Source organism: Perca fluviatilis, chromosome 4, assembly GCF_010015445.1.
Source record: "Perca fluviatilis chromosome 4, GENO_Pfluv_1.0, whole genome shotgun sequence".
Taxonomy (NCBI): domain Eukaryota; kingdom Metazoa; phylum Chordata; class Actinopteri; order Perciformes; family Percidae; genus Perca; species Perca fluviatilis.
The window spans coordinates 34751516-34770098 of NC_053115.1; the positions used below are offsets into that span (position 1 = coordinate 34751516).

Sequence of the window (18583 nt, forward strand, 5' to 3'; positions counted from 1 at the left end):
ATATCTCCAGAGACCAAAAAAGGTGGGGGGCATGGCCCTCCCTAACTTTCTCTTCTACTATTGGGCGGCCAATTTCAGTTTGGGCTGCGTGCAGAAGCTTTGCAGTGTGCCCCCGCTTAGTTAAGATTAGAGTCTTCTCTATCTGCTTTGATTTAATCCCCTGATCTCTCAACTTGTTCAGCATACTGCAAAAACACTCTGCTTAAGTCAACTCTAAAAATCTGAAATCAACTCAGACGCTGCTTTGGATGGCAGACTTTTTCACTGCATGCCCCAATAGCTATGAACCATGCTTTCGTACCCTCTCTGGCAGATGGAGTGTGGTCCACTTTTGGCATTAAATCATTCAACTATTTGTACATTGATTGCCTCCTTTCAGCAGTTATCAGCTAAATTTTGCATCCCAAAAAGAACTTATTTTCGATCTCTTTAGGTTCGTAGCTTTGTACGTAGTGCAAGCTCCCGATTCCCCTCTCAGCCTGTAGACCTCCCCATGGACACTTTTTTACTTCCGCTCCCATCGCCAAAAGGTATCATTTCATGTGGGTATGAGAGAATGTTTTCACTCCGGTGTTACTTGTCTGCTGTCAAGGCAGCATGGGAACAGGACTTGGGGGAAGGAATCACTGATGACTCATGGGGGGGGGGGGCATTCTTTCCTGAGTTCACTCTTCTTCTTCTTCTTTGTGCACCAAACATGGTCTAATTCAATGTAAAATCCTCCACCGCATTCACTGGACCAAACTCTCTCAGATTTACCCGGATGTTAATCCTGTCTGGTGTAGAATAGTTCCCACTTCGCTTATTCGTGTGTTTTGGTCCTGCCCGTCTATACACAACTATTGGTCCAATATCTTCCAAACATTATCTGCTGCTCTTCAGGTGCAGTTTGCTCCAGCAATATTAACAGCTCTCTTTGGGACTCTGCCACACACGGTGGCCCTGTGTAAAATTAAAGCAGACCTTGTGGCTTTCTTATTTAGCTAGACGGCTCATACTACTTCGTTGGAAGTCAGCTTGCCCCCATCCTCAGACTCAGACCTGAACTTCAACATTAAGACAATTACACAGTCAGCCTACTATCAATATCAGCTGGTCTGGGTGAGCTCTGCTTTCTGTCCCCAGACTCACAACTAAACATGGAGAAGCAGCGTTCAGTTTCTATGCTCCACTATGCCATCCTATGCTTCCATTTCTTACACTGCCCTTTAACTTTTATTCTATACCTAACGGTTTTTATATTCTCTTTAACAAATCTTTTTATTATTTTTAACTCTTTAATGTTCTATGTTAAGCACTTTGATGCCTTGTTGCTGCCTGGCCTTAAGATGGCTTCGTTCCACTTAGAGGAGGTCCTGGTATTGTGCTTGCTAAAATAGCTTACTGGGACACTAAATGTAACTGAACCATTATTATTATTATTATTATTATTATTATTATTATTAATAATAGCACACGTTTATTTTTCAAAGCGTCATGCACTAAAAGGTACTCAGCCTGCATGGAATTATAAGACACTACAAACATAAAAAACAAGAGCAATACCATAATTGGAAAACAAACACAATCATACACCTCAGACTCTAAAATATAACTTAGGTACTTCTGAGGCACAGACTGGTCCTTTAACACGTCTAGCGCCCTTTATATAGAGTATATAGAGTGTGGCCAACTAGGGAATCGAATGTTCTGAGCTATCCCGTTATGCAATTGGTTCCAAGGTGGTCACGTGTTTTGCGGACTCCATGTTTGATTCCAACATTCATCTGATTTTCATTGACATAGTGCAGGGAATAGTGGAAACATTTTATAAAATTTTATATATATATAAAAAATACAAATAATAAAAATAACATAAATCACTAAGAAATGCCCAACTGTTGCGCGTTTGGCTGCAATGAAAGACAAGAAAGCGGCAAAAGATTTCACAAGACCCCCCCGTGAAGCAAAAAGTATGGGAGCTGTTCATATTGTGTGAGGTAAATGTCAATTTCTCTCTTCAATAGGATAACAAATGAATTGGGACAAATACAGTAATACCATCGTTAATGTGTACCATGCTGTCAAAAAAGTTCTAACACTGCTTTAGAAATTAATTAGGTTTGAATTTAGCCTTATGCTAGCGTTAGCTTTTTCGCTAGCACTCCGTGTACCTAAATGCTTGTGATCTTGCCATAGTCATATGGCTTTGGTCTCGACCGAGCCCAGGTGTCTTTATTGTGTTCATAATAATATTGGAGGGAAAGTGAAACACAGCTTGGACGGGGATGTTGTTCGGATTTTCACAAGTTTAGACAGCTAACTAACACTACGCCGACATTTGCTAACGTTAGCTCAACAGCATTAGCTTAGCCTGCTAGGTAAATATTACGACTGCCTTCGGAGTTTCCTATATCTGCGTCCACGTTGTCAACATAAAGGCCGGGACACATCAGGCCGATTATCGGCCGTGGGACAGTCTGGCGAGGTCAGTGACTCAAATCTGTTCGGTGTGTCCCGTGCTGTCGTCCGTCTCGGGGAGGCAGGTATGGCTGCAGCCTGGAACGTCCCATGTCATGCCGTCCCGTCTCATGCCGTCCCGTCTTATGCCGAGGCTTTCCAACGGTAAGTTCAGAGGTTCAAAAATACAAAATCGCGAATTATTTTCCAGATTGAGTCACCAGAGTCACGGGTAAGTTCGTGACCACGTTTGTTGCAATCAATTGAAAAAACGTTTAAACTGTTAAAGTAGCAATTTTAGCCATACATAGTTTGCTGATTTATGGATGTTATTGTTGTGTCCCTGAGGTTAACGTACAATTGATGAAACCTGCATCAGCGTTGGTTGACATTTGTTAGCGAACGTTAGCTAACGTTACCTAGAGCAATTTATGGTTGCAGACTCTGATGGTTTCTTTCTGTGATTGTCCTTAAGGTACACATCAGTGTCTTATAAAAAGTATTTTATTCATTAGCATGATAGTCTCCATTTATCTTACGGTTTACTGAAACACCAAATATATTTTTAAGTATTTTATTCATTAGCATGATAGCATGAATGTTGCTCGGGAAAGGGAAGTTTGGGGTCCCCTGCTGGAGCTGCTCCCCCCGCGACCCGACACCGGATAAGCGGACGAAGATGGATGGATGGATGGATGGATAGTCGACGCAAAAACGTATTTTTAATACGTATTTTATTCCGGACGGATGGCATGAGACGCAAGCTTTTATTTTGAAAAGTAGAAGGTCGGGGATGGCCCCAGGCGGGACGGCATGAGACGGGACGGCATGACATGGGACGCTCCAGGATGCAGCTATACAGTCTTGGTCTGGGGGGCTGTCAGCGTTCATTTTGGCCGACCTGACATGTTCGGTTGGCGGCAGGGAAGTCGGGACTCACCCGGAAATGACGAGCGGAATGAGGTGACTACAGACTCTCAAAATCTGATGAAAATCTTTTAAACTGACCTTTGTTGAGCTGAAATAAAGACAGATTCAGCAACTGTATGGCCTATTTCTCGCTTAAAAGGTTTTCAGAAACACGTTTCAGTTAACTATTTTAGTACAATATGAGATCGTATTCTGAACATTGACATATATATAATGGACCAATAGATCCCGTTGCTCTGGACGGAGACCAGTGAAGGCTATTAGAAGCACTTTTGCGGTGATCCCTTGCTTTACTGCGCAGCCTCCAACTGACGGAAACAACGTAAATGTGACGTGAGCAACGTGTCTGAAAGTTGTAAGTCTTCTGGTAGCTGTGCCAAGAGAAATCTCAATCATTCCCAATCTTACAGAGACGGAGAGTGTAGGTATATGTAAGGAGATAACATAAGCACAGGCTAATTATTGCTAACTAACATGCTAGTTAACATTAGCAATTAAACCTAAACCGCTAATGTAAGTCGAAACTGCCTGCAAGCTTCTCCTGTACTATACGGTAATTCCTCTACTGTGCGACAGTAAGTCACTTGGTTATGACACAATCGTTAGCCTATTTTTACAAAAACGTCTGCTACGGAGCCATAACGTGAGGTACAAGGTAATGGAGCCTTTTATACATTGTCGTGTTTCTTTAGAACTAAACAATGGACAAATAGAGTCTTTAAACGCTTCAGATGTCAAGTTATTCGCAGTCAAGTGACGTAAAAAAAAAAAAGGTGGTCAGTGGAATGCTAACAGGAGGTGATACCTTTGTAGCAACAAAATGGCGCCATCGGAGGTTCGAGTTCTGAAGCGAAGCTTACCTCCTTGATTCTGAACGGCTGCCATGACAGTCTGGCTCTGAATTTCCCGAGAAAACAAACCCATGTGACGCGTTTGTCCAATCAGCTGCCGGTTTTCATTTCTTGGGCAACATTACAGATTAGCGCCGCCTGCTGTTATAGAGATGTATTACGTCTCGTCTCCTCTCGTCTTTTTGGTCTGTTCTGTGGCAGGTTTTTGGACCTCGGGGACGCGACTGATCATATCGACGGGGTTTTCTGTCAACGGTCGCCCGTCGGCTATATGTGTCTACACCTAAGACCTGTGGCGTTAGTGCTCCTTTTTTACCATAAAAAATTGAAATATTGAGCTTCGCTCCTCTGAGATGAGTGGGTTTTTGTTACGTTACACACAAAGATAGCTATAGTTAGCCTGTATGCTAGCGGACATTAGAAAGGTAACCACTGCTCAGAGACTTATTAGGCGACATGGTCACTCACTACAATGGGAATTTTTTTTAGGCCTATTTACGATATAGAAAATATAAATATACACTGGAATATTTCCGTAAGGGCCTTTTACATATTGACAAACATTGATAATAACAAGTATATGCCTGTTTATGGTGAAAATAAGCAATTTATTTCAAGATAGCATATTCGCCCCATAGGGTTACACTGTAGAGTCATGTGACGTTGGTATCCAATATGGCGCCCGTGATTTGAGTTGGCCACACTCTCTATATAAAGGGTGCTAAACACGTCAAACATAGAGCGCCCTCCCACGCTGTTGGTGGGCATTAACACAGACTGAGCCAGATGGAACCCTGTCTGTAAACAGGTACATAAGTTTACAACTTAGGACATTCTACAGACATTTGAAGGAAAAGCCTGTGTCTAAGATTGTTATATAATAGACTACAGAACAAAACGGGATTTCATCTTTGCACCTGTCCCAGATCACACAGGTGACACTTTCTATTCTCCCCTGGTGTTGAGTGGAAGCGTCTACAGACAGACCTCTGTGCTCTGGATGGGAATACACTTCATATATCTATCATCTTTAAGCAAAATCCCGAACTTGCCGAACAATAACTATTTGAAAAACCCCAATAGAAAATGTGTTGGGTGAGGGCATGTTGATCAATCTGTTCTACAGTGGCAACACGTCTCCTTCTGCCACACTTCAAATGGCTTCCATCCCATATCACCACATACTGCACAGCCAGAAAACAGCGCCAGACCCCTGCACCATAATCCATAAGTTTATTTTAAACTGTTTTATAACCAAGATCCCTACATAGCTTAGCTCACAGTGTCTTAGAACACTTTTATTTATCTACTAAAGTCCGGATGTTCATCTAGAGTAAATCAAAGTATTTGTAAAGCTCAGTGAATGACAAAATTCAAACTTCCATTTACTGCACCAACAGTACACAATATCCAAATATCTCTGAAGATCATTTTCTGTGTAAAACTGCATAGCTGCTTTCAAGGCATATTCTGAGCATTGTTCATCAGCAGCTTTTCTCTTCCTTTCCTCCTCCAGAAGGGTCTATAAATGTATTTTAAACTGTAAAAACTTAGTATTTAACAGAAATGACACGACATGTATAGCTGTGAACTTGATAAACTTTGCATTTGTATTCTAATGCAAATGCAACGGACTATTGAAGGTTAAAAGCCAGCAGACATAAAGCATTGTGACGCAAGTTGTTTTGGAATCAAGCCTTGCGGTTTTCTAAAGCGATGAAAGTGCCGTGTTCTCAGCCACCGTCTGATTGCTTTGTGTCTGGGCCGACAGCGTGTCACAGCCTCTGGTATCGCTCATTACATCAGACCAGACGCAGGAGGCAGGACCCCCCCGCTCTACCTCACCAAACATCAAGAGCTCAAGCCGACGGTACAAAAGCAGTTGCACTACTCCAATTAAACATCATAATGCTAATGAAATAAACACAATTAATTTGTTGGTTGAATGAGCACACCCATCAGCGGTCAGTCAGAGGAACCTGTGTGTGGGAAGGAAGGTATGACACCTACTTAACTGGCAGAGGTCTTCCACAGTGAAATCACTGTCTTTGAAGTGGGAGTTCTTCCTTCTGAAAGAAGAACATGATGATATATATGACATAACATCAGAGATCAGAATAAGAGAAAGAATACTGGATTCACACAGCTGACATTTAAGCAAATTCACTCAGTTACTTATTTCTTGTATGAGTGTTAGTATAAAAATTTAGCAACTGATAACTACAGCTTTATAAAAATAAAAAAAATACATTCTTAGAACATGACAGACATGTATAGAGCATAATGACATGAAATAACACACCTTTGTTTCTTAACAGCAGAGAACTTCTCTGAGACAATGTGCTTCAAAAAATTGAAGCAAAAAAAGAAAATCTGAGGGAGGAAAAACATTTTAATCAGAGAAGAAACACAGAAATCCAAACTCCATCAGTAACAGCCAGTAGCTGTCCTTCACATCAGACAGTAGTCATACATACTACAGCTAGCTGTTAGCACCAGATACAAACCAGCCTGAAGCAACATGATCTCTGATGTCATCCTTCTCTCTGTGGCCATTGGCTGTTAATAAAGAAGCCCTCTCTTTGATTCTCAAAGCCTGAATGTTGATTGTTTAGACCAGCGACACATTTTCTCTAATGAGGCTCCCGTGTGCCTGCACATTTTAAGTGCGACTGAAACTAGATTTATAAGGCCAATTACCATCATCAATAGATAAGAAAATGATATATTGGTTTAAGATTTGTGACCATGAATGTATAAGTAGGACATTTACATTTGGGAAATAAGAGTTGTCAGGTGTCTGAGGTGGGCATCACATCTGGGATTTCTGTAGTCAAATGTCTTGTTTCTTATAGGCCGACATGTATGCCAAGCCATGTGATGGGCTAATATCAGCCAATGACAGGCCACGCTGAGGTATGGGCTGGGCTCTGCAGAAAGGATTGTTGTTGCACTCCATCGTCTTCTTCATAACTTAATGTTTACTTACACTTTACAATCATCTTACACACAAATACACAACAGAAAATAGTCTTGGTAAAACACACATCTATCAACCACAGGTGCATATAATGAGGGGGTGGGGTGAAAAAGTTGCAACTTCTACTCTGACAACTAGATGGTGCTGAGAGCTAACGTCTATACAACACAACTTAACAGTCCAAGCCAAGAAACACATCTCTCAATACAAGTAGTACAGGGGTCATCAACTAAATTTTTCCAAGGGCCAGAATTTTTCTAAGCAGACACTCTGGGGGCCGGACTTTCAAATAAAGAAAATAAAATGTATTTATACCTAATACGCCTATTCTTGTTTGAAATTTTCACTTTCTTACTGAATTAATGCTATTTTTTTTACATGTATTAGTGTAAAACTCCCAAAAAACATGGAAACTCCATAATGATAACTGGCTCTTTAACTAGAAAAAGATCTCAGACTAGGAGGCAGTTCACTGAGGAGTGATTGTTAAAGTCTGTGATTATGGAAACATTACTGTAGTAGGCAGCGTCCTGATTGGTGGAAAATGCTTGCAGAAAGAAACATGGTTGTCAGGTAAACATGTCACTGTCAAAGAGGCTGAAGCGAAAAGTTGACGTGGAAAAGCCCAGCTTTAATGATGAATGGACTGATAAGCAGGCTATGCACTCATCATGTATGCCTCATTTGCAATGAAAGATGCTGTTGCAAAATAATACAACCAGCATCATCAAGAATGAAGAACTCGAACATAACGATCGCGTCATTCACGTGCATATTAAGTAACCACATGTATCTGTTTTGGTCTCCATAGATTTAAATGCTCCAGCGGAGAGTTTGGTTTGTTCAGCGAGCAGTGGTTTATAAGAATTTGTCCAAATTTCCAGATTCCCGGCAAACTAAGATAAACAGTTAGACTAGCCTACAAACCAACAGCTTTTGTTTCAGCTTGTTTGTAAATATTCGCTATTAGCTAGAGTAGAGCTGTGTTTGCGTAAAACAGGGCGGTGGACAAGAGTGGACTGAGCAGACAGAGCAGATTGATATATCGCTTTCTACATGTTTATGCCGGTCTACACAGGTGAGTGCATTGATAAGTATTGGCTTTTTACTCACGAAGGTTTTATTGTAGCCTATTTACAGAAAAGAGACTAGCGTGAGTTCATCTGCCCCAGCGGCCGTTGGAAACTCTCTCTGTATCCTTCCGTGGCAGGTGCTGCGTGTTTTAACGCACACACATCTCGGCTCAGCTGTGTGTGTGTTTTAACGCACACACATCTCGGCTCTGCGGTGTTTGGAGCTCGGGAATCGATGTATAGTAATGCAAATACAGGGGGCTGGGTTTTTGCTCTAAATGCTTGAAATGATAAATAACAGAATGCATTTTTTCCACTTTACATTTTGTGAATTCATGATTATTCTGCGGGCCAGACTAAAAGCTTTGGCGGGCCGGATGTGGCCCGCGGGCCGCCATTTGACAATCCCTGAAGTAGTAGATCAAAACCAATGGAAACTTTGATTTGACTAACACCATTAACCACAGTCATTCTGAAAAGGGACCTTTTCCTGGGTGCCCTATGTAAAGATAACATCACTCATGCCTGTCTTAAAACAAAGACTTTTTCTTTAAAGTTGGATCACAACTAAGTATGTTCCGATGTTTTCAAATTATTGTTTTAACTGCTTTGACACAAACTTGACCTTATTAGGAGTCCAAGCCTGAGGGCGCTGGGAGCCGCGTATGCCTGCCAAAACACTTTGGCATATCTCGGCTAAAGTAAATGCTATCAACACCAGATTCAAGATTCTTATTTGCCATGCCACTCTGAGGCTCTGGAAACAGAGTTGGGCCAAAGGTTGGCCAACAGGGAGTGCTACACATACAAAAAGTTTATATCTCAGGAACAACTCACGCAATTTTTACTATATTTGGAGTAAGGCATGGATACCCGAATGGGTCCCGACGGTACCCGACGGGCCGGGCCGGGTTCGTACAGATATTTAGAAATTATGGTCGGGTTTGGATCAGGCTCGGTCACATCAGCGCAAAAATGCATTTGTTGTAAAATGGTGCTGCGGCTCCTTTAAGAGAGCTGAGTGTGTGTGTGTGTGTGTGTGTGTGTGTGTGTGTGTGTGTGTGTGTGTGTGTGTGTGGAAAGTGGGCAGAAGAGAGATAGAGAAAGAGGAAGCTGACGTGTTGTATGCAAACGGAGCAGAGTTGGAGCAATAAGTTTAAGTTTTGTAGCTAAACAGTGTGTGCGGTGTCCGACATAAACCCCAGACTGAAAGCCAAGTTAATTAATTTGCTCACCAGAAACAGGATATTAACCCTGACGATATTCATGTTATAACGTCGGCCCTGGAGGTAACAAGTCTCCCCTGATTTTCTGACCACAGTCGGAAAAGAAGCAAGCAGGAAAGGTTAACACATTGAACATTTTAACAGCTTATTAACGTGCACTTGTTGCCCCATGTGCACTGATGCCTCATCTGTTGACATTTCCGAATGCCTTCCTACAGTTGCTTAATGAAAGCTTTCCACACAAAAACTTAGCCTACATGTGTCATTAGTATGAGAAAAAAAAAGATTTTAACTGTGTCGGGCTCGGATACAAATTTCTTAATGCCTGTCGGGCTCGGGCCGGGTTTGGTCACGGCTCTGTCGGACGCGGGCCGAGCTCGGACAGAAAAATTCGGCCCGATCCGGACTCTAATTTGGAGGGTGCCATCTAGGGCCACTCCTGTGACCATGCCTCCAGTGGTGTACTGAATGGCCAAAAGGGGCCTGGCCTATTAAACCCAAAACAAATGCATGATAGAATGGATGTTTTAAATGAATATAAATGACAAGTTTGCATTTTCAATGAACTACACACATTAAAGCTCACGTTTTGATATTTTCCTGACGTTTGCCTCGCCCCTGTCACGCTTTGGGTTCGACTTTGGTGGGTCGTTGGGGTGACTAGAACTGCTTGCAGTTCTAGTTTTGTTTGGAATTACAAACCAATGGATCCAATAGTTTTTGTGTATCCATTTTATATGCTTTATTTTATGCTATTATGAATATTTCCATCATTGTTCAGAACAGAAGAAACCTGATTGCTACAAATGTGTTTCAAACTCAAAAACTGTCCTAAAGGAATATTATTTATCAGTTGTTTAGGATGATGATTTGATGCATGTAATATTGTGTACCTGTCAGTCTCTCATCTGTAAATAGAAACATAAAAAAATAAACAACCTCAACTTACCTCCTCCCCTTTGGAGAGTCGATCTGGCAGCATGTGACTGGAAACAAACAGAAAACTTCATTACAGCACTTAATAATGTCAAACAAATACTCAACTAAATCCCATGTTGTCCATGTGAAGATGCAGTAACAAAGTCTTTGAACATGAATTAATCCCCAAAAACCTGCTTTAGTTGACATTTTTGATGTAAATAGTTTGACAGAAGTGATATCCAATGAGGATCAAAAAGCTGCAGCTACTTGCTGCTAAAGACATAGATTTTATAAAAGTAGTTGACAGAAAGGTTTGTGTATTGACGAGCATTAACAGAGTTTCAGAGGGAGTTTAATGAAGTGATATAGAACCTCAGCACATAATATCCAAACTATGTGGCTGTATATCACCGGGGCTGATTCAGCAAATATTCAGCTAATCAAAGCAGAAATCAACCACTTCACTGGGGAGCATCATCGGTATTATGAAGCCATGATTTGCTTTAAATTTTTTCCATATAACATAAGATGATTACTTCAAGCATAAAAAGTGTGTGTGAGTGTGTGTGTGTGTGTGTGTGTGTGTGTGTGTGTGTGTGTGTGTGTGTGTGTGTGTGTGTGTGGTCATGCGTCGCAGACTAACACGGTGCGTCTCCAAACCAGATGGCACAGAGAAGTTGCAAATGCACCTCTAAAGTATTTCTGCAGGCCAATGCAATGTGAGTAATGGCTCACCATTAAGTTATGATAGGGACAATTTAAATGAGGATTTTACCCAAAGAGGAACCAGTCGTAAGCGATGGTCAGATACAGGATCTGGGCCGGCTCCAGGTTGGCGTGCACAGCGCCATCCTGTGAAGAATAATGACAAAATTGAGTCAAATATCCCTTCTTACATAAACATGGCAGCCAACAGTCCACAGGACAACACATGGGATTTCTCACTCCATGTGTGCTCTGTGCTTTGATGAGAAGCTTCCAGTGTAGACCATGTCCTAAGAAAAAGATTACATATTCAGAACCGAAGGGTTCCATTTTAATAAAGGCAATGAATAAAGAAGAGGCTAATTAAAATGGTAACTGAGTTGTGCGTGGAGTAGGTGTGAATGTGTGGAGGCCAATGGATTTAGCATGGGATTACTCAAGTCACTAATGAATGCTGGAGCTGTCGGGTGGAGAGACACCAGGGGAGAAGAGAGGAGACAGACGGAGAGAAAAAACAAGGAACTTACTGCCCACAGGGAGAGCCTGAGGAGGGACACAAACAGAGGCGTACGGTCCCAGCCCGATATACAGTGCACCAGGAGACCGCTCTCATCTACACACACACACACACACACACACACACACACACACACACACACACACACACACACACACACACACACACACACACACACACACACACACACACACACACACACACACACACACACACACACACACACACACACACACACACACACACACACACACAATTATATGATTGTTAATATCTTTGGATGAATATCAAGTAAGGAAGGTGTGGCTGCAGCTGTGAAGTTTGAGTTAGTTAAGTTTCCTTTTTGAATAAAGATACTGTAAAATAGAAGTAATGTTATATTTTGGCATAATATAGTACGCACGCATGCACCCAGCCATGTTTCACAGCAGTCCACCACCACACACTACCATGTATGGAACTACAACTAACCATTATGTTCTAGATTGATTGAATCATTTTGTCATAGGGCTGGGCAATATATCGATATTATATTGATATCGTGATATGAGACTAGATATCGTGATATGACATAAGTGGTGTCTTTTCCTGGTTTTAAAGGCTGCATTACAATAAAGTGATGTACTTTTCTGAATTTACCAGACTGTTCTAGCTGTTCTATTATTTGCCTTTTCCCCACTTAGACATTATGTCCACATTACTGATGACTACTTATCTAAAATCCAATTGTAAAGATATTTTGTTAAAGAACCAATTGTCGACCCTAGAATATTTCCGCAATATCGATATTGAGGTATTTGGTCAAGAATGTCGTGATATCTGATTTTCTCCATATCGCCCAGCCCTATTTTGTCAATAAAATGGCACATAGTATAAACACTTTTTCAAAGTGCTTGTTATTTCTGAGCAACAGTCCAAACCTACAGATCTTTACTGTCATATAAAGCAGCGACTCTGCATACTGACTGTGCATAAATAATTAATAAAATAAAACAATAGGCCAATCAGTCATTAGTTAGTCAGCAGTTCTTTTTCATATTCTAATTTGAAGCCAAGCCTAACAAAAACTCACAAACACCACCTACCATCACTGTTGATGATGTGGAGCAGCAGCTTTAGGTAGTTCTGGGTCTGCTCCACCAGGTCCCACGACTGAAAACACACACACACACACACACACACACATTTTGGATTTCCCCCTTTCTGGTCTACATATCCCCCCCCCCACCTCCTCCTCAAAGTGATCACTGCTACTTCACCAACAGACAATATTATACCTAAAATATAAGTATTCATAACTACATAAAGCACTGTAATGTGAATAGTCTATAGTGCCATAGAACAATAAAATCCGAGCAGCAGTCGCTGGTTGTGTTTAGCCTCTACAACATTAACATTAAGGGCCCTATCTTGCACTCAGCGCAATTGCCTTTGTACACCGACGCGTGTATCATTCCGATTTTGCACCCGACGCACAGCGGACTTTTCCCTCCACAGACGCACGTTGGTAAATTAGGGAATGTATTTGCGCTCCTGGGGGCGGTTCAGCGAAAAGAGGAGGCGTGTTCCGCAAACGTTACTTTGTGCTATTCTGCAGTTTCAGAAAACAATTCCGCCACTGACCAGGAAAAACCTGGTCTAAAGTCAGTGGCGCTAGTCTAAAGTCAGTAGCGCGTTATTCAGATGCTATTTTAGGGGCGCATGCTTGGCCATAATGTAGCGTGTGCACAACGTGCATACACTTCTCTCATCTACAGCAGTTCCCATTTTTGAAAACCATACATAATTACAAAGGAAAATATTACTGAAAATGCGCTTCATGTGTTTGGATAGATCAGGAGGCACTTACAGTCCTCAAAAAGTCGCAGCATTCTTTGTGGCTTGTTGTGTTTTACACATTTCCATGAATCATGGATGTGTTGATGACATAAATGAAGAAATATTAGAGGACTTAAGGAGACGTGATGTTGAACTACGGTGGGATTGGACACTCCGGCGGAATCTGGTCCGGGAGTAATGCGCGATGCGCTCCTGATGGAGCGGGTGGACGGAGATGGAGTGGGGGGAAGTGGAAGGGGCACAACAGGTGCAGGTGGTGTGTTTGGAGGCCCACGCTCCATTGCTGCAGCAATCCTCTCCAGACTTGAGGAGATGCGCCGAGTGGCCGCAGCAACACCGCACCCAGCCAAGACGGGCATTTAATACTTTGCCGCATCTCGCATCGGCAGCTCCCGCTGGCGTACGCCAGGCAAATCCGCCGTCATAATAGCAATCCGCCATGGAACAAGCGCCCTGCTCTTAAAGGGAATGTGAGATGACGCTCTGATTGGTTTATTGCACGTTACGCCCAAACCACACCCAGCTACTTCAGACCAACCCATTTTAGATTTGCGTCGGGCGCAAGAGTCATTTATCCCGCCGGTAAAATAGCAACAGCGCCCGAGATCCGCCCACAAAGCTACTTGCATTTTATATTTGCTTTTCAGATCGTTAAAATAGGGCCCTATGTCTTTTGGCATGGCTGGCTGGCGCTATATCCATGGAATTGAAAGGGGATATATATATATATATATAAATAAAATGGCGCTGACATTGCAGTAAGAGAGAGAGTCCCAGCTGGCAGAGACGCACAGTTAGAGAAGAAGAGGAGCAGTCACCTGGTATCGAGTCCAGTCGATGTTGAGGTTGTGAGTGAAGCTCGTAGGGATTGTCAGAGGAGCATCCACATAGTCCTGTGAGTGGACACACAGTGTGATCATACCTATGGCTACTATATACCCCCCCCAACACACTCCCAGCTGTCTCTGTACCTGCTTCCAGTTGAACACCAGACCCTCTGCTGTGTAGTCTCTGTCTTTGTAGTCCTTAAAAAACTCACACCCTAAAAAAACCAAAAAAAAATAAAAATATTCACACATATTAGCAACCCCTTATCTTCAAAATCCACCGAATAAAGCCTACTTTATTACTCTGAGGGCTAGCTACAGGCTAACTACATGGAAAATGAAGTAATGTTATTTCATAGGTTTAAAATCAGACGGCGATTAGAAATGTTTAATATCTGTGAGCTTGGCTCTCATGTTTACACATATTGTGGTGGGCAAACTCTTTTAGTATGTTTTTAAACACTCATGTCAGTTGAAATTGTGTTATGTCAGATATGACATAACACATATGCTTTATTTATTTTTTTAAATAACGAAATCCACAGCACTTTTGGCTTGTGTCTGTTCCCTTAAACATCTTGTTACTTATCTGCCAACAGATAGTGGCGTATGTGCATTGGGCTAACATCCCCTGATCCCCAGGCTGGGCCTGTCTTTACCTGGGTAAGGCACAGAAAGCAGGGTGAAGTCTGCATAGCGCTGGGCCTTGTCCGCCTTCTCAGAGGACGTGACACTGCCAGACACAAACAAAGACGCTCTTTTACAACATATGTCTTATCACAGCTATAGCAGAATCTATCTGTATTGAAAGCCCTAAAACCCTAAAAACACACACACACCACACACACACACACACACACACACACACACACACACACACACACACACACACACACACACACACACACACACACACACACACACACACACACACACACACACACACACACAAACACAAACACACACAGTTCCTTACTTTAGGCCAAACTTAACCTTCTTGTTCTCCACCATGAGGTCACAGATGTAGCGCACCGAGAGGTAGCGTAGTAGCTTAATGTCATGGCCTCGAACCTTGTCAAAGAGCTGGGAGTCCCCATTCCTGAAGAGAGAGGAGGGGGTTGGATAAAGAGAGAAGAAAGGAGAAGAAAAGTGTTCCTTCTCTGGCTAGTTTTAAGCTGTCTTCCAGTCAGTAATATGTTGAGTTTCATTATCACCTCACTGCACTGTCATCCTCTGGAAGCTCCTCAGACTCTGTCCATGTGTCATCACTGCCCCCTAGAAAACACAAACGTACAAGATCAATATCACTTCACTGTGTTACTTACATGACAAACTACATCATCTTCAGAAAAAAGAAATGCACCTTTTATTTTTATTAATTTAGCTAACTGTATCTACCATTATTTTCATATATTTAGCTAACTACCAATATTTTCATATATTTAGCTAACTGTATCCACCATTATTTTCCTATATTTAGCTAACTGTATCTACCATTATTTTCCTATATTTAGCTAACTGTATCTACCATTATTTTCATTAATTTAGCTAACTGTATCTACCATTATTTTCATTCATTTAGCTAACTGTATCTACCTTTATTTTCAGGTCAAAGCAGAGGTAACAGGCTGCAGCAGAGCATCTGGCTGACTGAGGGTGGAGCCCAGAAGAATGTAACTACACAAGAGGCATCAGACTGTTCTTCTCAAAGCCCAGGAACATTAAATGTCAAAATTCAGGGTGCAAAGTTTGTCAACTGGGAGGCAGGGAGAGTTAGAATAGAATATATCTTACAACAACGACAAGTTGTCTGTTCCATCTTACCATCTATCTTTTGTCCTGTAAGTAAAGTGTATTTGTAATTTATTTTCACCATCTGACCTTCAGGTATCATTCAGTAGAAACTATTTTAATTCAGTACCTGTTCGTTTTGTTGATCTGTGGCGCTCTGGATCAATGGACTGAGAAATTAAAAATGATGTATACTGGATGTTTGTTAGGTGTAAGTGATGCTTTAGTCTTAAGCTGCAGATCATCTTGCCTTTGCGGTCTCACAGAACGGTCTAATAACGCCAGAATGAAATGCTTTCCTTCAGAATGAGAATGTCATCCTTTGACACCTGTGTTGTTCTTTTAAAAGAATACTTAATGTCCTTGTTAGACAAAATTAATATTAAATGTACATATTGGATGCTCTATATGTAATAAGTATTTAGAAAATGAAATGTCCAAATTCAAGGTGCAAAGTTGGTCATTAGGGATGTAGGGAGAGTTAGAATAGAACACATTGTATTGTCCACCTGGGTGGACATTTCTCGAGTTGATTGTTATACCGTGTCCTCTACCTGTAATACATATCATATCATATCATAATAAACCAGTTCTACGCGGTTAACCACTTCTGTTCATTTCTTTGATGACTCAAATGTAGGCTCCAGTGGATTTTGTGTTTTGACCATTTGTGAACTAACCCTGTCTCGTTTACCATGCTTTGTGGGTGGAACTTTTTTGCTGTGTCATCACCATTCATATCTATATAAAACAATGTGTTCATGAATACATTGCTTACAAGAACAGGGATTCTTCATAGATCTAGCTTCTTAATGTTGCTCTCAGAGTGCACCAGATTGACTAAATGTCCTTTCTCATAGAAAGACTGGTGGGCTAAGAGCTCCTCCACCAGACTTCAGATGCTAATAGTTCACCTGTTCAAGGCCATGACCACATGACTTAAGAAGTGAGAAAGCTCAGAGAGGCTTGTTGTCCCTGCTGGAGATCTGCTGCTAACTGCAGGAACAACAAGCAGATGGGCCTGTGCTCTAGGCAAGGATTGGAACGCTCCCCGTAAAGAATCAAAACCGCTGGGTCCGCTAGTCTCGGTTCGGAGAATGTGAGTATTCTTCTGTTAATTTTAGCCTCACAGACTTCATTTAAAAAGGCATGTGCAGAAACAAATGATAAAATAATAAATGATAGTGGCCGGCAGGGCCGGCGATTGCCATAGGCGACCTAGGCATTTGCCTAGGGCGTCAAAAGTGTTGGGAGCACCGTGTCGCCCTTAGGTCTACTTCCCATTAATAATAGAATTAGAACGACAAGCGAAATAAAACGTGTTTCTTAAACATGATCATCCTAGGGCGCCCCCTCAGTCACACGTTTACTTGTCAACCTTTTATTACGCGACTTTTCCAGTCTACGGGTCAAACTCAAACACACGGACCTCTGAAGCAGACCTGTGCGTCGCTTAGTGTCCACTCTCGCTGTAAAAATAGAGACGAGCAGCGGCACAGACACGGAGCTGCTGCAGCGCGCCTTCCGTGGTCTGTGCAGCTTCAGGTTTATAATGTACGAGCTCTGCTGTGGGCATGCTGCGGCACGTGTCCCTATTTCTGTGTAGTATTGTGTTTCCACCTCCGATGTAGAGCAGAGTAGCCTACAGCCACTTAAACTGTCTCATTCAGAGACCAGCGTCTCAAACGGGGCTCTGTGTCTGTCAGCAGGTCTGAGATCTACCGTATCAGTAGAGCAATCACGTAATGCACAGCAGTCTATGATGCAGGTGGATTATTTTCTGAAATATAGTGACTTTATTCTTGTAATAGCCTATTGTATTATCACTTTATTTTTCTCACAATATCACAACTCCTCCAAACCTCAGAGAACACAGATGAGATATACTGTATTTTGAATGTGCACAAAGTTTTGAACATGAGCAGAAATCTTGCTCAAACACATCTGAAATATTACAGTCGAGGGGTTTATTAATTCATTAAAATGAATTCATGTATCATTCAGGGGAAAATTTTTAATATGCACATTTAAGGTGGTTACTTCCTCAACAAAAGAAGAAAAGTGGGAAGAGTAAATGATGCCTAGGGTACATGTGTGCTGACTCAGATATAATTAAAACATCGATCCAAAGGAGAATAAATAGATGAAAGCAATACGGAATGCCTGAGAGCCTTACTGCAAAATATTCCATTATGTTTTTATATTTGGATTGTAATCTCTGTTTCCCTTTAGATAAAGATATTTCCAGCATAAATTGATTCAGAAAAAGGTAAAAAAAAATAAAATAAAAAGCGCATAAAAATTCACCAGAATGCAGGAAATGAAGTATTTAATGCTCAAAATTTTCAGGGGGTGGACCCCCAGACCCATCTCTGTCTGCTGTATGGGAGCATTACACATTTACTGTGTACAAGTCCTGTGCAACTTGTGTGGCTAATGCTGTTAGCCTAGTCAGTTTGCTTAAAGGTTTGCTTTAAAGGGGTG

At 41.7% G+C, this 18583-nt stretch overlaps 1 protein-coding gene across 1 annotated transcript in view; it reads right to left on the reverse strand.

The window, feature by feature from the left end:
* mtmr14 (myotubularin related protein 14) overlaps positions 1-18583 on the reverse strand; it is a 47355-nt gene that overhangs the window by 13486 nt on the left and 15286 nt on the right. Inside the window, exons 5-15 of the mRNA XM_039798442.1 lie at positions 15523-15583; positions 15285-15407; positions 14968-15041; positions 14453-14523; positions 14300-14374; positions 12728-12794; positions 11653-11738; positions 11196-11272; positions 10449-10485; positions 6523-6593; positions 6231-6289 (exon numbers count right to left, since the gene is read on the reverse strand). Coding sequence (XP_039654376.1) covers positions 6231-6289; positions 6523-6593; positions 10449-10485; positions 11196-11272; positions 11653-11738; positions 12728-12794; positions 14300-14374; positions 14453-14523; positions 14968-15041; positions 15285-15407; positions 15523-15583 — 801 coding nt within the window. The remainder of the gene's footprint in view (positions 1-6230; positions 6290-6522; positions 6594-10448; positions 10486-11195; positions 11273-11652; positions 11739-12727; positions 12795-14299; positions 14375-14452; positions 14524-14967; positions 15042-15284; positions 15408-15522; positions 15584-18583) is intronic.